This window comes from Chiroxiphia lanceolata, chromosome 2 (genome assembly GCF_009829145.1).
Source record: "Chiroxiphia lanceolata isolate bChiLan1 chromosome 2, bChiLan1.pri, whole genome shotgun sequence".
NCBI lineage: Eukaryota > Metazoa > Chordata > Aves > Passeriformes > Pipridae > Chiroxiphia > Chiroxiphia lanceolata.
Genome location: NC_045638.1, coordinates 93,265,627 through 93,288,198, shown reverse-complemented (window position 1 = coordinate 93,288,198; position 22,572 = coordinate 93,265,627). Strand labels below are relative to the sequence as shown.

The 22,572-nt window shown below is 45.2% G+C and overlaps 1 protein-coding gene across 1 annotated transcript; it reads left to right on the top strand.

Annotated features, from left to right (window-relative positions):
• The first annotated feature begins 5 nt into the window (after positions 1-5).
• On the top strand, positions 6-20,918 carry WDR3 (WD repeat domain 3). The gene is made up of 26 exons (XM_032677858.1): positions 6-291; positions 1,617-1,826; positions 2,286-2,404; positions 4,058-4,136; positions 4,477-4,572; positions 5,033-5,143; positions 6,095-6,196; positions 6,316-6,413; positions 7,349-7,444; positions 7,772-8,002; positions 8,738-8,831; positions 9,185-9,286; positions 9,960-10,045; positions 10,492-10,627; positions 11,336-11,392; positions 12,080-12,180; positions 12,329-12,440; positions 12,555-12,689; positions 14,205-14,255; positions 14,939-15,004; positions 15,836-15,928; positions 16,486-16,533; positions 18,282-18,325; positions 18,805-18,933; positions 19,431-19,524; positions 20,137-20,918. Exons 1-26 carry the CDS (start codon positions 121-123, stop codon positions 20,290-20,292), a joined length of 2,817 nt encoding a protein of 938 aa, XP_032533749.1. The 5' UTR covers positions 6-120; the 3' UTR covers positions 20,293-20,918.
• Positions 20,919-22,572: the final 1,654 nt, after the last annotated feature.

Here is a 22,572-nt window from a genome sequence, read left to right as displayed (position 1 = left end):
CACTTCCAGCGCGGCGGGTGACGGGCCGGGAGCGCTGCACGTGTGGGGCCGCTGCTCCCTCCGCGCGTTCCCTACACATCCCGTTCTTCCCCTCGCGCGCCCCTCCGTGTTCCCGCCGCCATGGGGCTGACGCGGCAGTACCTGCGGTACGAGCCCGCAGCGCTGTTCGGGCTAGTGGCGAGCGCCAGGAGCAGCGTGGCCTTCGTGGCGCTGCGCGGGGAGCGGGGCCGCTACGTGGCCGTGCCGGGCTGCGAGCACGTGTTCGTGTGGGACACGCGGAAAGGAGAGAAGGTGCGAGCGGGGCCCACCCGGGATGCGGTGCCCGGGGGTGATGGGTGGCGGGGCACGGCTGGGGTGCAGCGTGCGGGGCTTTTGGACCACCCGAATCAAAGCTGTTTGTGTTACTGGGCGGTATTTGAAGGGAAGCGGGACCTGCACAGCTTCCCGCCCTCTGTAGTGTGAGCACAGTGTGAGGTTTGATTATGGCTCGAGTCCGCAGTTCTGGTCGTGTCCTGACCCCATCGTGTTGTCGTTTTCCAATTCCCCAAACTGGTCACTGGACCAAAAGGATCCTGTAGAGTGTTATTTTTTTTGATAGTCCAGAATAAATTCCAATGTTGGATGCTTACAAGAAGGTCTTGGTACTATTTATTTCTGTTTAAGGGCTTGATAAGATTTGCGTTTGCTGAAATCCCACAGACAGCACTGCCACACAGAGCAGATGCGGCTGTAGATGATTTGGGTATCTCGAATGCAGCAGCTCTCACCTTTGTTTTCTTTTGATAGTACCTTGTGGCCATCAGTTGTCAGAGGGAGGGAGTGGTGGTCCTGCTGTTCTGCTCTTACTGTGAGAGTAGTTTATTTTATCTCGACTTAATCCTAAAATGACTGGATCTCACTGTGGATCCTTTGAGATTTGCCTCAGTACCTCAGTTGAGGATGAGTAATTGCTGTCATGGTGACTGGAAAGCTGCTCCCTGTTTAGCTGGCTGTGTGAAAGTTCTTGGATGAATCAGGGATGTCATGGAGTTTGTGTTTTGGCTGTGGAACTGGGCATCCCATGTGAAACTTGTATCTCATAGGAAGGCAGTGAGCTGTAAATGACTTTGCCACATATTGTCTCCTGAAATCACGGTAAGTGCTACTGTCCACTACAAACTGAAATCAGGATTTGCTTCACAGCCCCTAGAGTCTGGCAGCTGGTATGTTGTTTTGGAGATGTTCTTGTGCAGTCTGTGGGAAAGCAGTTCTGTTCTATTCCTGAGAAAGGCCAGGCAAGAGAGGATGAATTAGGAAGAAACTTTCAGTCTTTACTCTCATACAATGCTTCTTGCTCTCTGGCACTTAAAATGCGGAGGCAGAATTCTGAGCTGCTGAGTTCCAGGCTTCATTCTGCACCAGTTTCCTGTTTATGAGAAAGTACTTCCCTTCTAACTGCTGTTTGCCTTGGAAAATGGGGCTAATGACGCTGTATTTGGTGCAGGAAGTTGAAAAACGAACTTACAAAATGGCAGAACCTCTCAGTTGGATGTTCAGTTTAAGAGTAAAGTATGTTCTTTCTGCTCTGACATATCATTTATCAACATTATACATGTTTTGTCTCCTAAAAATTGCAGGTTCTTATCCTTAAGGGTCTCAAACAGGAAGTCAGTTGCCTCTGCCCGTCTCCAGATGGGTTGCACTTGGCTGTTGGGTACGAAGATGGATCAATCCGTATCTTCAACCTCCTAAGCCGAGAAACGAATATCACTTTCAATGGACACAGGGCTGCAGTTACAGCGCTGCAGTATGACCATCTGGGTGGCCGTCTGGTATCTGGCTCAAAGGTGAGGGTTGCACATCTGGAGGATGGCCCTTTCACAGAGATGCTCCATGGGGAAGGCTGACCTGCACTAAAATGTTCAGCATTTTAAGTGGGTTGTGTGGCCTCTGCCTGTAGCCAGAGGATAGCAGTGAGAGGAGTTAGGATAGCAAGACAGTGATGAAGTTGGGGAGCCCAGGGCTGGGAAAGCAGCAGGGGCTTCAGGGCAGGAGTAGGGTACTAGTAGAGGTTTTAAAGTGAAGAAGCTTGTGAGGTCAGGAATAGCGAAAGTAACTCAATCTGGGATAACAATACGTTTACTAGTCTGAATGCACCTTTTGGGAAGCAATGATACTTGCATTAAGTATTCTTGACTTTCAAGTTGAGAGTGAGAAAGTGTGCTCTCAGGTAATATTTTCAGTCTTGTAGCAGAAGTTTTGCAGAGACAAATGTCAGTCCCTTGAAGATGCTCTCTCTGTTCCAGGATACCGAAGTCATTGTGTGGGATGTCATCAATGAGAGTGGTCTGTACCGGCTGAGAGGACACAAGGATGCTGTCACTCAAGTCCTTTTCTTGAAGGAGAAGAACCTGTTAGTCACCAGGTGAGCCAGGCTAAGTGTAGTTGTTGATCAGGAAAGCAGGCATGGTTTTCCTTGAAATTTAGACATCCTATGTTCTGCAACCATTTGCGTTCTCCTTCTTGTCTCATGAGATCTCAGATCCACCATCATCTTTGATTTTGTCACATCCACATATTTTTTAATAGTACTTGAATTCAGATGTGGTTAGTGGAGCTGAAATGGCCATACTGAAAAAACAGTATTTAGAAAAGGGTTTAACAAGCTGGTAAATGCAGCAACTTAAAATTATTTTAACAAGGAATAACGATAATATGTTCATTATGTATGTAACCATTTTTGCTGTTTATCTTGAAGAATTAACCAGACTTAGCTGTCTGTTTGTGTAACTCAGACAACAGTGTGACAGAAAAATTGCTTCCTCGTAAGCTGTAAATATAGGAATAAATTAAAAGATGATAGGGTTTTTTTTTTAGTTGTTCAACTGAGCTGCGAGTTGACTAAATCCCTTTAATAATAAATGGTTGACAGAAGATACTCTTGCTGAAGTGTCAGTAATTTTTTATTTATTAATATATCATCTAATAGCCTAATAGAAAAGTCCATGCAATCAGTTGAGTGTAAAATTAGAGTTTCTTTAGCTTTTTTTAAATTTTTTTTCAGATGGAAAAAGTAGTATTTGATCAGTTTGGTGGATGATACCCATCTCTTAATGCAATTTCAATGTTTGCAGGTCAGCTTTACAAATGCTTCTTAATTTTCTCAGTAGCTTAATTGAGATAAAATTCCTCTCTGTTTTTTTACCTATTTTATTAACAGAGTAGAGATATTATCCTGTTTTTCTGGAGATGCAAAGTCTTGCTTCCTTACTTTAGATTGTTTTATTGCCCAAGCAACTAACTGCCTTCCTTCGTGTACAGAATTTTTTGTGGTATTATCATGTGTCCAATTTGCAAATACCTTTGGATCCTATGTAACAAAAGAGGTGGATTAACAATAAATACCACTTGCAATCAGACGGTTTTTTTTGTCCTGAGGGAGCTTAGTAATGTAACAATTTATATCTTGATTTAGTTGAAACTTATTGAGGAAAATAGGCTCTGACAAACTTACCAAAAATAAATAAAGTTAAATTGTTGTAGGGTGCACTGAAAGAATCTGTTTAAATGCTGGAATTACTTTTCTTGGATGCTCTTGTAGGATTGAGGTAGCTTAATGTGTGTGTTTTCAAGGAGGTCTAATGGTATGTGGGCTTTGAAGGACTGAAACAGCTGTAATTCTCTGTTAGAAGGAGCAACTCCAAATGAGTGTTCAAAAGGAAGGGATCTGTGTTTCTTGTAGCCTGGTCAATGCACAGGCACGGCACTGGTTGTGACTACGGAGAATCGTTCTCATCCTGAATAAGCAAGAAAGAAGGCAGTGTGACACTGGGGCTGGCAGCTGCATCTAGAGTTGGAAGCAGTTTTCAGTGACTTGCCAGATAGCTTTTTGTAGTACTTTTGCACTGCTCTACTTTGTTCTTGTGTAGGTTGTGAAATTCAGTGTCTGAGCAGCTGCTCTGGGAAATGTTATGGCACATTTTAGATTTTTTTTTTTTTCTGTATTTCTACCACTTTTCTAAGCATGTGTGCTCTGGCAGTCTTTCCTCAAGTGCTGAGTTTTGATTCTTTGTTCCAGCGGCAAAGACACATTGGTAAAATGGTGGGATCTGGATACCCAGCACTGCTTCAAAACTCTTGTTGGACACCGAACTGAGGTAAAGGGAATATGTGGGGAACTGTTGGGGTGGAGGGACTTTGGATTACGTGGGTCACTTTGTGCTTTCCCTGCTCTCAGGAGTTGTAAGCTGGCACTGTCATACATTTTACTCGTCATTAGGCTTTAGGAATGAACAAATGAGAAACTTCTATACTTTCCAGGAGCTGTCATCAACATGCAGTGGGTGACAATTCCGATACAGATGTCCCCAGAGGAGGTCTCAGCTAGCCATTCTCTTTTGTTTAATTAATTTAAATAAATCAATTAAAGATGCACTGCTGTTGTTGTGATAGTTAAAGCAGCCATAAGCCGTTTCCTCACACTGTGTCTCTGGACAGGTCTGGGGCATGGCTCTGCTATCCAAAGAGAAGCGTCTGATCACTGGGAGTGCTGACAGTGAGCTGAGGGTGTGGGATATCACATACATCCAGGAGGTAAGACACTCCCTCTGTAACCCCTCAATCTTCCCCCTGTCCAGCTGCTTGTCTTTGGACTGAGGTGGGACTGGTACATATGAAAATCTAATTGATGTTCTGGGAAACAGAACCAAAGCAACATCTTTGCTGTCCGAGGGATCCAGAAGCTGCCCTTGGGATGGGCTTTGCTGTTTTCTCTGTTTTTAGCTTTCAAGTGAGGCTACAAGCACTTCCAGAACAAGATTTCCACAGTGTGTCAGATCTTCCTGCCTTATGGCTAGAGGGGACAGTCTTGTGGGTGGATGATAATCATGGGAGAACATGGAGTGCTCGGTGCCTACAGGCATGCTGTAGGCCACTCTGGTGTACACTAACTAATTGTATCTCCAGGGAAATGAAGTGTGAGACAGGAACAAGAACACTGTAGCTCTTGTGGGTTAAGGTACTCCTTATGGTGTTTCTTTTTGCCCATGAACAGGTAAAAGACCCTGACGAGCCAGAGTCCAAGAAAAGCAAAGGGCCTTCACCTGGCACAGAAGAAAACACTGAAGAGGACGAGACCTTAGAGTTGGATGAGCATCCTGAAGAAGTAAGATCAGTTTTCCATGCTGTCTATGAGATGGTGTATCTAACCCCATTTATATGGTTTATACCCTGAGTGTCATATTTAACCTGTTTGGGAAAACGTGATTCTTGTTTTTCTCTGTAATTCTTCTGTTGCTCCGTAACAACTTCCTCAGCAGCAGTTGCTGCCTCATCTACCTGCAAAACATCAGCAGAACTCTGTGTGCCAAAACACATACACATTATTCTCCACTGAAGGAGGAGGACTAGCAGATGTTTAAAGTTTAACTCTGCTAATAGAGCTCTTTGATCAAACAACACAGGATTAAGACAGTTACTGACTGGTTGGCAGTGCTGATGCTGAGCTTTGCAGGTCAGTAGCAGAAACTGGGACGTCAGAGTTGCACCATAATGAAGTATGGTGTGAGATTTGATTGCAGAAAGCCATTTTCACTTGTGCTGCTGCTGGAGGCTTTACTGAATCTTTCTTTCTGGTGGAACTTTCGGGGGTACTGCTCAGATTTCAGATTGCTTGTAGTTGTGGTAGATACCTTGTTAAAGAATTTTCCAGCTTCCTCTCCAGATGATTTCTCTCCCTTCAGCCCTTTGTTTAAGAGTCTTTGTTGTCACCCTCTCTGCCTCTACTGACAGAGGAACTAAGTTCTGGTGCCTTTGTAGCGTAAAAATTCATCTCTGTCTCTTAAATGGCTGTGATTTGCCAATAAATTTAAGTTATTTTTCCACTGAGACTGTCAATGATTATTTTCAGTTAAAATGCAACAAAATATAAGGAGATAAGCTTTGTAGCTCACACAGATGCTTGTTTTGTCTCGGTTGTCCTTACTAGCTGTTCTACCAAGAACTTTTAGGTTCATTTCCCCCTCTTCTCTTGACTTCCCTTGTCAGCAGGTTTCTGAGTTTGCTTGAGAAGATCAATTGACATTTCAGACCAGAGATTTTTCTTCTTTCCCTATAGCGCATCGTTAAGTGCAGCAAAGCTGGATCCATCGTGCGGGAAGGGAGAGACCGAGTAGTTACTCTTGCCACAGACCGAATGGGCAAGTTTTTGGCCTGTCATGTGAGTAATAGGCTCCTTTGCTATTGAGCTATAGAGGAGGCTGTTAAAGACCTTGGGTAATTTCTGTGAGGGCCAGCCAGGACTTTGTATTCCTTTGACTTTGTTTGCTCTATCTCTAGGGAACAGATGCTGTTCTGGAAGTGTTTGCTGTCCTTTCTGAAGAGGAGGTGCAGAAGAAATTGGAAAAGAAAATTAAGAAAGCAAAGAAAAAAGCCAAGTAAGCAGTCTTTTGGATGTATTTGGATGCTGTCAGTGTCCAGAAAACTGTTAGAAAAGCCACTCAAGTAGCATTACATAGAGGTTGAACTCCAAGCTTTTGCTCATTCTGTTTGTGCTAGCTGTTGTATTTTGGGGTTGCTGTTCCTGTGCATCCTTGGTGCTTGTCTGATCAACATTGCTCTTAGAGACTAAGTAAAGACGTTTCTTTCTGAGTCTTTGCCTTGCAAAAAAAGAAGCTAATGTGTGCAAAGAAATGGTCATAAAATAGGTTTTTCAGAGCTACTCACCTCTACCTGAGGTGCTGTTTATACTGCTTGGTACATCAAAGTAAATCCTTGATAGGACATGCAGGAATGAGAGTTTCATCTGAGAAGTCAGAGTGACTGTGATACCTCATCTCCTGTTTTACATTAGGCTCGTGAGAGCTTACATACAGGTGAGAGCTTTCTTAATGTTTTCTTAGTGTTAAGTGTGTCTCTGCATATCATGGCACTTAACAGGTGCCTCAGAGCTGGCCTTAGGGAGAGGTCTGACTCCAGGGTAGAAACTAAAGCACAGGGTGTGTAAATCTGGAGATGCATTTTGGCAATGGCCGAGGACTTTTGGTGGGTGGTAGGAGATGAGCAGAAGCTGCTCTCACTCTCCAACGCAGCTTTCTGTTGTCTGTTTTGCATGCATATTTCTCACGTACCTTGTTCAAGTGCTTTGGCTCCAGACGAGTTTGCCTTTTTTAGGACAGATTTTTCTCTTTAGTAGCCTTCATACCGGCACAAACTTCACTGTCTCACCCTGTTTCTAAATGTGATTGGCATTGCTGGATAAGAGAGAGATATTTTCAGCAGGCTAAGTGATTATGTTGTTCTGTGTCTCTGTGTTAGTTTGTGTTGGCTGTGATGGGTCACTTGACTCTCCTCCCTTTTCTGACATTTCTAGACAGAAATCTGAAGAGGTGCCTGAAAGGAGTGTGGAGCTGAGCCTACAAGAGGAGATTCAGCGGGTCACTAATGTCAAAGCTTCTTCGAAAATCAAGTGAGTGAGCCTGTGATAGAGCCTGAGCAATGGTTATGCAGCTACCTGGGGAGAGCTCTGCACGACTCGATAGGGGGAGAGGTGGAAGAAATTTCCCCTTTGACGTTTGTTTAGCTTGGAGCTGGGGAGAGGCCTACTGTGATCTCCTGTCCATTAACACTCTTCCGCTAGTGGTCCCCTTCTTGCACACTTCTGCGTCTTAGTGTACACGTGCTTGTTGGATGTGCTCTGTCTATATTCCTGTATCATTTGACCTTGATATTTGATCCCTCCTACAGTTTACCTTATTGCCCCTGTGTACAGCTCTGATTTTGTCTGATCAAACAGGTCATTTGACTTGATTCTCTCTCCAAAAGGAGAGCTGAAGATCGTACTGTTGCTCCAGAATAACGTCATTGAGTCATACAACCTGGACCTGTCAGCACAAGTCCCACAGGCTGTCCGTGCGTCCAAAATAACCATTGGAGGCCACCGCAGTGATGTCAGGACGTTGGCTTTTAGCTCTGACAACATTGCCATTCTCTCAGCAGCTGCAGAGTCTGTAAAGATTTGGAACAGGTATGCAGTCCAGTTGGGTCATTGTCCTGTGCCCTATGTGTGTCAGTCTCCCAGAACTCAGATGCTGTGTTCAGAAAAGCGGTGATAAGGGAGAGGAGACAATGGAGAGTGATAAAATAGTGAATGAAGTAAAGGAAATAAAAAGAAAACAATTTGATTTGTTTTCTTATTAGGGAAACTGAGAAGCTGTACAGCTAAAATTGCAACACAAGGTCTAAATACAAAAGTCATACAAAGTAGTCTGGTAGAGACTGTATTATGTTGTGAGGGGTTTTTTTTGTTTTTTCCTTTTTAGTAAGAGGTACTAACTGTTACGCTAAACAAGCTACTGCCTGTTCTTTTGAGACCATGTGGGTTATCTGAAGGATCTGGTATTAGACTGAGTAGGCTCTGCTTTGATCTAGATTGTTGTCCCAGTGTTTCCTGAGTGGTATGTGTTTCAAGCTCTGTTACCTTTGAACTCTCTATCTTATACTCCTCTCCTGACTGACAGGAGTTGCTGTTGTGAGGAAGGACATAGCTCACGATGGTGGACTATATAATTGCTTTTTTTTATGGAAAATGTTCTTAGCAGTAATGCTGGATAGCACTTGGGTCATAGGCTGGTGGTGGTGTCTCTTCTGACCGCAGCTGAAAGACAGCTGTGCGCAGATGCTACTCCTGGAGCATGTCTCTCACTAAGTGGGCCAGATTTTGTGTCTGATAAGAGGTTTTGGGCTCTGTCTCTGCCCACAGATCGACCTTGCAGTGCATCCGGACGATGGACTGTGAGTATGCGCTCTGCTCGCTCTTTGTCCCGGGAGATCGGCAGGTCATCATTGGCACCAAGGTAAGGAGTGTCCTGCACTCCAGAGTGCCCAGGTCTGGAAATATGTTGTGAAAGTGTCATTAAGGCAGCCTCACAGAAAATGCACTGTGTCTCCTGATGTGGAGCACTCTGTTTTGGGTGTAAAAACCTCTCTGACAGGTTCTGCTCTGTTCCCAAACTCTTTATGGAGTTCTTTTAGCTTGAGCTGAACATCTGGGGAGAGCTCCGACATCCCTGACGGAGATCAGGAGTTTGGTCCCCTTTGTAACAGCCATCTAATGAAGCTGGCTGTTGGGGAGATGGATGGCAGGGAGCAATCATGAGTTGTGAGCGGAGGGGCTGATTTGTCGTCTGTGATGTATCTTTCTTCCCAGACAGGGAAGCTGCAGCTGTATGACCTGGCTTCTGGGAATCTGATAGAGACACTTAATGCTCACGATGGGGCAGTGTGGTCCATTGCTCTTTCACCAGACCAGGTAACTTAGCCACCTTTCTAAGTATCATCTGTTGCATGTCTTTTTGTGTAGCTCCTTCCTTCAGTACTGTGTTTACACTACTGATCAGACATGGGAACCCCTCATCCTGGGAGGTGGAGAATGCAGCTCGTAGTGTCTAAGAGCTTTATAGTGGAATCAAAACAATAGCAAGCAATAACTTGCCTGACGTTCATGCACCCTACAGGTTAAAATGTATGGAATAGATTTTCCTCTCGTTCTGAACGTAATGTAAATGGGATAATGTTGAACTGTTCTTCATTTAGAAGGCTGTGCTTGTGTGGTGATGGTAAGGAGTGTGTGATCCAGTAACAGTGGGAGTGTCAAGTTGCCCACAAAACACATACACATTGTTACCTACAGCTGAGATGACTGCTTTCAGTCCCAACATTTCAGTCCAGGTTTTGATTTATGTTTGGGGTCTTTATTTTAGACCTCCCTACTAGAGCTTTTGAAATTGTTGTTGCTCCTCGGCCAATGGGTAATGCATGCTTTAACCAGAGCAAGTGTTTCTGGTGGTGTCCACTTAATCATTAATGCTGGAGGAAAGTGGGACACTTCAAAAACCTTCTTGTGTGTTGGCAATTCTTTGCTGTAGAATTTATCTGGATTATAGCAATTGGTTTCACAATAACTTTCTTGTTTTCCCCTACAGCGTGGCTTTGTGACAGGAGGAGCTGATAAATGTGTCAAGTTCTGGGAGTTTGAGCTTGTGAAGGATGAGAGCAGTATTCAGAAAAGGTGAGAAAATAAACCTTTCTGGGCTATGTTGAGCTGCAGTCTCTGTTGTTGTTGATGAATGCTTTGGCCTTCACTGTGCACTGCAAGAAGCGCCCATGACACCTGTATGGAACACGTAGAGAAGAGTGTGAGCTTGGTGCTATTTTGTGAAGGCCTGAGCTTAGCTGGAGAAGGGCACTTGCCTAATTCTGATCCCTTTCTTCTGTATGAGTTTAGCTTCTAATCAGGATAGGCTTCCAGTTCATTAAGTATTAAATTTAGCAGTGAAGTTCATCAGCCTGCAGGGCCTACTTATTTCCAGTCCTGTCTTCTAAAAGTCATAGTGAGGAATGAGATGCTGCATGTTACAATTAACTTCATTCCCAGGATGCAATGTGGGACTTCCTATTTCTTCCTAACTTGTTTGTTTGGGATAACAATTGTTTTTTTCCTCTTCTTGTTGCCAGACTTTCCATGAAACATGTGCGCATTTTACAGCTGGATGAAGATGTTCTCTGTGTGCGGTACAGCCCCAACCAGAAACTGCTGGCTGTCTCCTTACTGGATTGCACTGTGAAGATTTTCTATATGGACACGCTCAAGGTGTGCAAGACCAGATGGGCTGTGAGGCTGTGCAGGGAGTGATGTAATGGTAACCTGCAAGATGAGGAATACATTGGAAAAATGTCTGTTTATTGTGCAACACTAGTAATAATCAGAGAGACCGTGCATCCTGCTTCAGGTACCTGTTTGCTAGCAAGCCTGACAGAACCATGGCTGGCTGACACTGGGGAAAGGATCCATGTATCATTTGGAAAGTGTTCTGAACCTGTAGGTGTCAAGGTTCATTCTAAATGTTGCAGACATGGTGTTACTCCTGAATTGCGAGGCACTATAAGTGTGTAGATGGATGTGTCACATGTGGCACTAAATAGGGCATAGCAGAGGCAAAACCTGTGGGAGGAGAACCTTCCTTGTGAGCAGTGTGTGGTGGTTTTGTGAGTTGTGTATTAGCACATGAATGTTAGGGAGTGACACAGGACAGACTGGGGCTGACAGATAGGCAGAGAGAAATAAACTCCATAGGCAGTGGTGATTAGCACCAGAATAAGTTCAGCTTGCTTGGGTGCTTCCACCCTTCTCTCAGTTCTGCCATCATGGCCCTGCTGCAAACTGTTCAGGACAAGAATAGAAGTGGAGCAGCGCTAGAAAGACAGAGCTCCTGACGCAGATCAAAACTAGCCTGTAGCTTGAGATTTTTACACATCTCTGCCCAGCATGTCTAACTGAGTCACCTTTCTTCTGCTTCAGTTTTTCCTCTCTCTGTATGGACACAAACTGCCAGTGCTGTGTATGGACATCTGCTATGTAAGTATCATTAGGGCTGTGTTAGGTGGGTCAATGGGTGATATGGATGATTGTGAGAACCTCTGCTAGCAGCAAGGCTTCTAGGATAATGGTTTCTTATTACCCCCTTACTCCCAACTCGGCAGTTTCTGGAGGGGACACAGCAAGCAGTCCTGTGCTCCCTGGAAGGAGTACCAGAGTAGTGGTCATGACAGAACTGACCAGGGCATTTTGTGAGTGAGTGGAAATCAAAATGCTCTTGTGGTTCCTTAGACTAAGCTTAAAAGGTACTGCCAGCTCTGTGCTAAACTTACAAACTATGTGAGAGGAGCCTGAAATTTTTGTTAGTGGGAGCAGAGACCAGGTGCTGAGATGAAGCACCCTCTTGTCTGCTTTCATGTCTCTTCATTCTTGGGCTGCATCTTGCTCTGGGGTGTCTTTGAAATGAGGCTCATTGAAAGCCAAGAATGTCAAGATATAATTAAATACCTGCAGAGGTTCAGAGGAGGGCCAGAGTGCTGTCAGTGCGCTGTACCAGTACCACAGGCATGGGCCACCATGGTGAGAGAAGGTGGAGGTATCAGGAGGCTGTATTTCAGGGTCCAGATACCTGCCTACTCATCAGTACTTAGTCACTGGTTCAGCAGCAGTTCCTCATGGGGCTGCCAGCCAGCTACCCACCCCCTCCTCTCTCTTTTTGCTCTGTAGGATGGGACTCTAATTGCGACTGGCTCTGCTGACAGGAATGTGAAGATTTGGGGCTTGGATTTTGGAGACTGTCACCGTTCTCTCTTTGCCCACGATGACAGGTTAGTCAAATCCTACAGCATCTGGGCTGTGGACTCTCTTGTCTCCAAGGAATTGTGATCCAGCAATAATCCCTTTGTCCAGCGTAGAGTGGAGGGAAGGTCTGCAGTGTTCCCCAAGTGGGTAAATTTGAGCCTTCTTCTCTTCCAGTGTGATGTATCTGCAGTTTGTGCCAAAATCCCATCTCTTCTTCACAGCTGGGAAGGACAGCAAGATTAAGCAGTGGGATGCAGATAAATTTGAACATATCCAGACCCTGGAGGTAGGAAGTTCTTGAGTTTGCTGAAAAGAAGCATTATCCCTGCATGAGCAGCATTTTCCTCAGGAGTGGAAGTTGGGTGGTGTTCATGCCATACCTCTTCTGTCTACCATGCAGGGGCATCACCAGGAGGTGTGGTGTTTGGCACTCAGTCCCAGTGGAGACTATGTGGTGTCAGCATCCCATGACAAGTCCCTGCGCCTCTGGGAAAGGACGAGGGAGCCACTTATTTTGGAAGAGGAGAGGGAGATGGTGAGAGTTGCATCCTTCCTACCAAAGACAACTTCCAGGACTGTTTTCGGCAGGCAGTTTCCTCATTTTTCACTGTGGAAGAGCCTGGCTCTACACTTGGCATACTGGCTCATTATGAACCACAGCCCAGTGTTGGGGTGCCCAGGCTTGTCTATCACCTTTTGCATGATGGGACTGTGCCCTGAGCTGTCTGCAGACAGCACTTGCAGGTGTTGCCTGTGCTTGCTTGTCCTGCATTGCAGATGCCTGGCTAACTTGCTCTCTGCTTTGCTTCTCTCCTGCTTCTCAGACTTCGATCTGTAGTTGTGGTTTTCTGCAGGTCTGTTGGCTACAGTCTTTGATATTCTCTTATTCTCTTGTCCTCCTTTCAATACAAGTGTGTTTGGGAGGCAGTTCAGCAGGTGGCTGTTGTGGAGTGATGGAAAGCACCGCTTCTGTTAAATGCAGTTTGTCTTGGTTTCCCCTTTCCCTATTGCGAGAGGTCCATTCTTAGTAGCAGGCCCCAGAGCTCAGGGGTGCTGGAAGAAGCCCCTTCTATTCCATTTAAGCATGTATTGTGAGGACTCATAGACTCCAAGAAGGACTTCAATAGGAAAGAAGGTATAAAGGTCTCTAGTCCAATCCTGTGCTCACTGCAAGGTAACCTTAAAGCAGGTGCTCAGATACTTGTCTTGGTACGTGGACATCTCCAAGGAAGGAGATTTTCCAGGCTGTCTGAGCAGCTGTTCCAGTATTGAGCCACAATAGGGGCGGTTGATGTGTTTATTTCATGTATCCAAGTGGAGATTCCATTGGAATAATTTGTAACTCTTGTCTTTTCATTGTATCCCTCAGAGGAGCCTGTCTCTGTCACCCCTTCTTAAAGCAGTTCTCAAACCACGGTGAGGGAAGGAGGCAGAAATGCAGAAGCAGGAGTAGATGAGAAGCCTGAAATAGATGTATGGGTTTTTTTTATCCCAGCCTGCTTGCAAGACTGAGCCTGCACTTTGATGCCCAGTGTTTGGTGTGCTAGGAATGAGGGTGGTAAAAAGAGAGACAGATTCTTTACTAGATTCTAGAAAAGTGTGTTTTGGGTCAAGTTTGAGTAGCAAGGTGGGCATGAATACACCAGTAGTGAATTACATGCTGACATAATTGATGCCTATTCATATGAGAGATGGCAGACTGGAGGCTTTTTGCTCTTGCATGCTAGGACAACCCTGGGACTCCTGTGCTGTGTGACTGGTGAAAGGTCTGGTGCTGAACTGTTGTGGTGTCTGTCTCGGCTTGATGGGCTGCATCCAGAGCGGAGGCCTTAATTTCTTCTTGTCTGAAAGATGCTAGAGTTCCCTGTGGTGTTGGGACCAGGGACAAATGGGCATTTTGCACTGGCACTGTTGATCTCGGCTTATTTATCCTGGTTTTGCAATGGGCTGCATGAAGCTGCAGGCTGCTTTGCTCAACCAGTCTGGAGGGAATTTGTACCCTTGCTGCCTGCTCACCCCTGTTAATATGTTGTGTTCTCATCCACTGTAGCAACGAGAAGCTGAGTATGAAGAGAGTGTGGCAAAGGAAGAGCAGCCTGTGGTGAGTTGCACCATCTGAACGTGTGTCTGTCTGACTGTACAAACTCTGGAATAACTATTTCTGTAAGAAGTATAGAAGAGGTACCAGAGAGGAAAGATAATTTTCTTGCTTTGAGGAGGTACAGAGGGGAAGGTGCTGCAGAAGTTGTGGTTGCACCATGATGCATTTGACTTTGGTACTTCACACAGACAGCTTTGGAGTTTGTGTGGAGCTGGCCAAACTGCTACACAGTAGCTGTGGACACTGAAACCTTGCTGTGCTTTTGCCCTATCTCCCCAGTTCAGGTCTACACCAGCTCTGTACCAAGGCAGGGCTGCCTTCTGGCAGCTGCTTCCAGGTCCATGTAGAGCAGGACTGGTGGGAAAGACTGATCCCTATAGCTCAGATGCTTGATTTGTGTTGCTGGTTGTTTTGAGACTTACTGGATTACCTGGCCTCTGTTGGCAGAACAAAAACTGTATTTTCCTGCCTCCCAGAGCTCAGTGTTAGTACAGTGCCTCTGTTCTGGAGGAAAAGCTGTACACTTGGAAAACCTGTATTTCCCCACATAAATGACCAGTTTAGGGAACAAGGCTGATGTTTTTCTTAGTATGGATTATGACAGGATGCCTACCACAGCGGGTGCCTACGTGTATCAGCTGCTCAGCTGCAGAAGGACGGAACTGCAGCTCTGTATTTTGTAGGTGCCTGGAGAGACGCAAGGAGAGACAGGGCTGGCAGGAAAGAAGACTATTGAAACCATCAAAGCGGTAAGGTTGTGTGGGTCTGCCAGTGTTGATTTGTGCCTTACCAGCCTCTGCTCTAGGGGGGCTGTCACAGGGTCAGAGCATCAGTTTGAAGAGTAACTCATGCTGTTACATAAGGGCAGATTGCATCTGCCTGCAAGAGCAGTCTGTCCTGCTCCGTGGCCGGCAGAGAAGGATCTGACTCTAGAGAGTCCCACACCAGGAAATCCTGAGATCTTTCCAGAGAATGAGATGTGAGGTTCCTGTAGCTGCAGCTTTCTCTGCCTGTCATGTGTGGGACAGACTGGCCTGCTCTTGCCCTGTGGGGTTTGAAGCCCAAAGGAGCACAAGGCAACTGGGATGTTCTCTAGACATCAGGCCTCTCCCTGAAGGGCTGTGCAGTCCTGTGGGCATCTGTGGAAGGTGGAAATGTATTGCGGAGCTTGAGGAGGCAGGTGTAGTGGGAAGGTGTGGGGGTGGGTAATTTCATGGCCACAGATTTCAATGGTTTGGTGCTCTTGTAAATACAGAGGAAATCCTTAATATGAATAGGCAAAATGTCCTGACCCTGGCTTGTGCTTCAAAGGGGTACTGCTTGCTGTGGGTGAAGTTCAGTGTCAAGGCAACAACTGAAGTTGCAGCAGAGAGCACCCGGGGAAGTGGGAGCAGTGTGGGTGGTGTGTGATGTCTTCAGGACATGATTGATGTGCTCAGGTGCAGTCTGGAGCAGAGGTTATTGGGCGAGGTGCCCTCTGGTGCTCCAGGTCAACCCCTCTGCTGCTGCCTCCATTTGTCCAGTTGAGCTTTGCTTTGGCTTGTCCTGTGTCACTGATGTGCTGTTCTTGTGCTGCACAGGCTGAAAGGATCATGGAAGCTATCGAGCTGTACAGAGAAGAGATGGCAAAACTAAAGGAACACAATGCCATATGCAAAGCTGCAGGGAAAGAGGTAAAAGACTGAGGAAAGTACCAATCCTGGTGTGTGTTGAGTGTATCCTTCCAGCTCAGGTGGTTAGCATGCAGATAAAGTCAAGATAGCCAGAAACAGCAAATATTTGCTGAAGTCTTTTGGAGAACTAAATGGCACCATGCTCTGGGGCATGGTTAGTGGTGTGTTCTTTCCTTCCAATATCTTTATGTTTAAAGCCATAGTTAGGATCTACGTTTTGTCCATGGAAGAGCGTGCTGCTGCAAATTCATCCTAAAGCCTAGTCTTTGCCTTCATCTCAACAAGCCCTGCTAAATAAGGGGCTATGATGTAAGTGGGAAAAGTGACAAGAAGTGGAAGAAAATTCATACATGTTTGGGTTAGTCATATACTTCTGAGAATGAGATTGTCTAGTGGCTGCAAATGAGGCCTTCAGCGACGTTCTGGAGAGGATGGAGGTGTGGGAATTGCAGGAAGACACTCAATAAAAGCTCTCTTCTGCTATGGATGAAAATTTGGTCTGAATATGCATTTGTACACACACACCTTCCTCATTCTAACCCATTCTGTATCTCCAGGTTCCCTTTCCTGTCAACCCCATCCTCCGTGCCTATGGCAATATTACGGTAAGTGGCATGCCCAGGCCAGAGGCTGTGGTTCTTTCTCAGCTTGAGTGGGGCTGGTTGATTTGCTGGCTGAACCAAAACACTGGGTTGCTGTGGGAAAGAACTGCTTGATCCAACTTGAAAACTTGGCACTTTGGTTTGTGCAAAGTGAACATAATTTGGGCTTTTCACGATTGTGGAGTTTTGGTGGATTTTTTAAATTATTTTTTTAGTATCTTGCATGTGTGTTACAAAAGTTTAACCCCATGAGGGTTAAAGAGGGAGGAATGAAATCCTGTGGCTCAGTAGCTAGCAATTTCTTTGCAGGTGGATGATGTTTAATTGAATCCACTGTACAGAAAAGGGAGTTTGGACCTGCTTCTGAAGTCTTGGAGAATATGCTAGTCCAAGTGCTAGGCTGCTGGGTAAAAACATAGGTGCAAGTCATGATGTGTCCTGTTATGTGGTTACTTGACCATGATGAGCATCAGCGTGTCAGACCACAAACAAAAGTACTTCATATGCTGACAGTTGCTAATTCTCTTTCTTGGGAGAAACTCTACCTGTGGACTGTTTGTCCCAACATACCTACTGTGTTGCCTTGACTCAGGAAGCAGGAGCTGGAAGCACATGAAGGCTTCCTGATCCTAAATCAGGAATCTGTCTGCACAGCTGTAACCACAGGCAGGGCTGTGTTGTAGCTACCTAGGTTGACTTATGTGGCATTGGTACAGCAGTTACGGATTGTGTTTCTATTCCTGAAGAATTTACACTGAAAAAATTCTGTATGGTAGTTAAAAGTCCAGGTTTTGCAGGCTACAGCTGGTGCCTGAACTCACTAATGCTGTACTACTACACAACAGTTTTTACTTAATTCTGAGAATTTTTGACATCCTGCAAAATACACAGGCATGGATTCATGGATTTCATTGATAAGTAAAAATCCACTACTCTGAGTAGATTAGTTTTTGTTTTCCTGGTTTATTCTAATGTGGACTCCTAGACTGTGTTTTTAAGTACCCTTGGGAAGATCCTTGGATTTTTATTCTCCCCTTTTCATGGAGTCATAAAATTGTTTGGGTTGAAAGGGACCTTAAAGACCATCTAGTTCTAACCGCTCACCATGGGTAGGGATACCTTCCATTACACCAGGTTACTCAAAGCTGCATGTCAATGCCAGATGAAACAGCCTTCTGTTTTCCTTCTAACTACCTGTAATCACCTTGCAAGAGCCTTTCTGTCCCTCCATAATTATGTGTCTATTTTAATTATAAGTTGGATAGACTGAACAGAAGTTAATGAAATCCTATGACTTAATAGTTAGGCACTTTGGCAATTCCCAGTTCTCCTCTGCATCTGCCAAACGCTTTCAGCACATTAACAGGAGTAGCAGGACTTAAGTCTTTGGGAGATGAGTTTGTGTAAGGTTTTATATGTATAATTTGTTTCTTTCACCAAACTTTTTTTTCCAATTTTTATAGGATTCATTGAAGTGAATTGAGATGATTTAGCTTGTTGAATATAAACTAGATTTTTCACAATATTCTTTACCACTGTAGAGTATTCTGAGAAGGCTGGGTCTGTGTTTTAAGGCGGGTGAACTTCTCAGCTGACTAAAGCTGAAGGAGTTTCCTCTTTGTTCTACTAAGCTTGATCTGTCTGTCTCACAAGATGCGATTGTGTGTCTTTAACTGTGTGAAATGGACCTTAAGGCATGTTGGTCATGGAATGTTTCTTGATAAGCAGAGTTGGTGTCTTTCCTGTTACAGCCTTCTGCATATGTGCTAGAAATTTTCAAGAAGGTCAAGTCAAGGTGAGTCCAAAGAGCCTTATTGCTGAACAGATTTGTGACTGATTATTGAATTTCTAGGCCTGGGACTGGCTGGGGTCCTTGAATGGTCTTTCATGCTAGGTATGGGCAGTGCTAGAGAGCCTGGAGTTACTGTTCATGGCAGCCTCTTTTGGGAATGGAATTGGGGATTGGAAATTGTTCCTTCTGTGGGAAGTGTGGGATGAAGCTTGTGAATGTGGGTTGCCTGCTTGGAAATGCACATATATGTGGAGAGTAGTTTGGGAATGCTGAGTAGGTAAGGCTTGTGCCTGCTCCCTGTGCCAGAAGATGCCTGCTGGCCTGGGCTGTAGTCTGTGCTTTGTGGGCAGTCACAGACTGGCCATGAGGAATGCTTAGTACAGCTTTTGTACCAGAACCTACCAATATGGAAGTCTTTCCTGCTCATATGTAGCACTGCAGTGGCTGAGACTAATGCTTCTGTCCCTTTGCTTTTTCTTCAGTGAACTGGAAGAGTCTCTCCTGGTGCTGCCCTTCTCCTATGTCCCTGACCTGCTCAGACTCTTCAATGAATATATTCACCTGGGTTCAGATGTTGAACTCCTGTGCCGAGCTCTTCTCTTCCTGCTCAAGTGAGTCCTTTATCTGCCCAGACAGTATCTGGGCTTTCTTGTACATCTCTGGGTCTAAAGCTCTTGGGAAGCATCCTTGAGAATAAACATGTGGCCTCTGCAGGAGGTAAGGAATCACAGCAGCCCACAGTGAATGGTGTGGGAATGGACTGATCAGATGCAGTGTTGACATGCCCAGATGGGGTTGGTTGCTGCTCCTGGTGCCCCAAGTCTCATTCTTATGAAAGATCCTACTTCAAGTCTGAAGTGGCACTGTTGGTGGCAGTCATTGTGTAGAGTTCATGTCCTCAGAGAGATTTTCCCCTTGCACCACCCTATGTTAGACTTCAGAAAATAGCTTTTCCAGATAAATCTGTCCATGCCTGTTATAGTGCTGGTCTGGGGACACCTAATTTAAGAAAAAAAGTATGTCCGGAACACATAGAGGCTCAGGAGAGGGGCTTTCTGATGTTTCTAAGAACAATGCTGCAATACATCACTGCCTGCTTTGTTCCCAGGATACATTTCGGGCAGATCACAGGCAACCACATGCTGGTGACAGTGATAGAAGATCTGAAGAAAACTACCATCTCCAGAGTCAGTGAGGCCCGGGTGAGTGTTGCACCCTCCCCTGCTCCAGGATCTAGAATAACAGGATGGGCCAATGTTTGTGAGCCTGTATTGTCTGTGGTGTCCACTGGGAAAGTTGGTTGGGGGTCTGAGCCCATTTAAACCATCCTCCTTTGCAAAATAGGATTTTGCCTTTTCCTTATGTTTTTCCTTATGTGAGCCTAGCTGTGCTCTGTCCCTCATTTACTCTTGGTTATGTGATATATGTATTTGGGCCTTGGCTCACTAGTTTTCTAAATATGTAGGAGGTAAATAAACTTTCTGTTTTTCTTGGGTTTTTCTGTGGGCTGCTGTCTTAATTAATGCAGACTGTGCATCTTCCCAGAGACAACTTCAGGTGCCTGTCAGCAACTTGTCTTTCAGAACAAGCAATGTATTACAGCTACTCTTAATAAGAGGACTGTGGGGAGCCAAGTGCAGGACTGTTTGTTCTCCTACTTGGATGAAGTTTACATTTAAATAATGTTGCATTCTTTAAAGCTTGGATTGCCCTGCTTTTGTCATTTCTTGGCAAAGGGTTTCCAGTGCAGGACCCTGTGGCCCCTAACAAGCTTGAGATGTGCCTAACAGTGTGGTGCTGGTCTGTCTCTGCAGGATGTGCTGGGATTCAACATGGCAGGGCTTCAGTTCCTGAAGAGGGAGATTGAGGCCAAGGATGAGGTGACATTTTTTGCTGATGCCACTGAACGTTTTGAGGAGAAAAAGAGGAAGAGGAAGAAGAAAGAGAAGATGGTTCTTGCAGTGCTCTAGCATTTGCTGCCCAAGACCTAGAGCACCTGGATAGAGTCATGTAACCTCAGTGCTGGCCATGGAAGTGTTCTTGTGGCTGAACATCTGTGCTGATGTCCAGTGGCTGGGACAAAGTCTGTCCCCTCCCCATGTGGTATAACCAGCTTGTAAACCTAACTCAGAATGGTTGTCTCTGAGGTGAACTATCTGTAGTCTGTTGCAAATGTATGCATTTGGACTGTTTCTGAGGTGACCGTCAAAGGCACATGCTCTGCCTCCAGGGGAATGCCCCTTAGCAACTGAGCTGATTATCCTGTGAAAGAGATCAGCTGATTTTGGCAGCACAGATTCAACGGAATCCAGCACATGGACTGCTGGTGAGACCATACCCTGTCCAGAGAAGGCAGCCGGCAAGATTTCATACTGGTTTGACACCTGTTCATGGCTTGTGGCCTCTGGACAAAGTTCAGTGACTTCTGCTGAAGTGTGAGAACTTGGTCTACAGCTGCTCAGTTTTTTAGTGGGACGGGGAGAAACACGGCTGTACTCTGTTAAAGGAATATTTATATATGCTCTACAAGACTATTTTGTTCACAGCATTTTGTCCTGATATTTGTCTAGTAAAGCCTCAGCTGCCTTGCCCTGTGTGTCAGTTTTGAAAGGATTTTTTTCAGGGAATAAAATTAGTGGGAGTAAATGAAAGGGCTGCCACCCAGGATTGTGCTGTTCTGCAGAGCTGGCAGACTGAGCGGAGAAGTGTGGGTTGTTTGCATTGTACTTGATCCAGTTTTTAGAAATTGCACTGGATTGTTGCAATGTTGTACTTGTCCTGTATCAGACAAAAGAGTTTATTTTCTCAGTGGGGGCAGAGAGGCAGGATAAAGCAAGCAAGGCTCTGCTGCTCTGGTAAGTTATTAGTTTGTAGTACATGCTGTGTTTTTTACCAGTAATCACAGGTTTGGTGGATGTGGAGGCAGCTTCTAGTTACCTTGCTGGCTGTTGGGCCTCCATGTCTGACTCGGGTACTCAAAGCTGAACTTCTGACCTGCATTTCATGTGGATTTTTATTTGCATCTCAGTTTTTGCTGAGTGCTGTTTTTGACTTAGGTTCTCTATTACTACCAAGTGTGCAAAAAGTGAACAGTTCAGTTGCTCAGTCTTTAGGCAGCACCTCAGGTGTAATAACGACACCTCTTAGAGTAACTGTTGTTAGTAAATACCTTTGTCAGGGGCGCTGATTGTTCACTTGATTATGCAGAGTCTGGGTAATTTACAGGAGCATGTTGTACTCCAGTTCCAGCAGGTGGGTCTCAGACTCTTTACAGAAGTAGCAACCTTCATACAGCTCTGCCAGATGTTTCTGGGTGCCTCTCAAATTTTATATTTGTCCAGATATGGGTGAAACTTGTGATCAAACAGCTCCACTCAAACATGTCTCCATCCTGACCTATTCTGTTCTCTTTCATCGTATTCTGTTCTTTTTCTTTACTCCTCCCAGAGAAGACCCTCATAAGAGAGTCTCATAAGAGGAATTACTGCAGTGGGAGGAAGAGGATGCACTGTAGGATGATAAATTTTGTTGGTAAACTCAGTTGACATCTGGTGTCCATGTCAGCTGCTGCTGAAATGGGCAAGCTCACTGGGAAAACAAAGAAAAGTGTTACAAATGGAGAGGTGGCTTGTGACACCACAGTGCACCCTCAGCCAAGGTGAGTGAGGAGAGAGATCCCAAAACCAGGTACCAAAAAGGGACGGTTGACTGTGCCTCCGTATGATGTGCCCTGTTTACCTTAGTGACATGGAGATAGGTGCTATGGAACCTTTGTAATGAGCTGCTGTTTGATGATCCTCTGGGAGGCCTGGGATAAAAAACACAGCCACAGGTGCACATGAACTCAGGGACTGGTGAGAAGGTTGTAAAGGTATAAAAGAGTGGCTTGGGATGCAGAGTCATCATTAGGATGACAGGTGTTTGCTCTAAGTTGGAAGAGGGGGAATTCCTTCACCTTTGTCTCCATTTGCTGTCACTGGTATTAGGGAAGAATTCTTGGAAGAAAAGGTCTTTTAGGTGGTGGAAAGTTGTCCTTTCATAGCTGCTGACACAGGCTCCCCTGCTGAACTTGCCCTCTGGTTCTCTGATTAGTATCACTTGTGACTGGCCTGTACTAATGCAGTACTGGGGTGGCTACTGAGAGCTCAGCATATGCTTTAAATGGAAGAGGTCTGTCCTGTGCCAACAATCCACTGATACACTAGAATTCTGATATCCTTGGGTATATCAACTTGCCCTTTCTTAGGTGA

Excerpts from the sequence above, each read along its gene's own strand:
- WDR3 (XM_032677858.1), top strand. The coding sequence starts at position 121 with ATGGGGCTGACGCGGCAGTACCTGCGGTACGAGCCCGCAGCGCTGTTC. Across the intron at positions 292-1,616 it reads ACACGCGGAAAGGAGAGAAG|GTTCTTATCCTTAAGGGTCT; the intron begins GTGCGAGCGGGG and ends TAAAAATTGCAG. Across the intron at positions 16,534-18,281 it reads GTGCCTATGGCAATATTACG|CCTTCTGCATATGTGCTAGA; the intron begins GTAAGTGGCATG and ends TTCCTGTTACAG.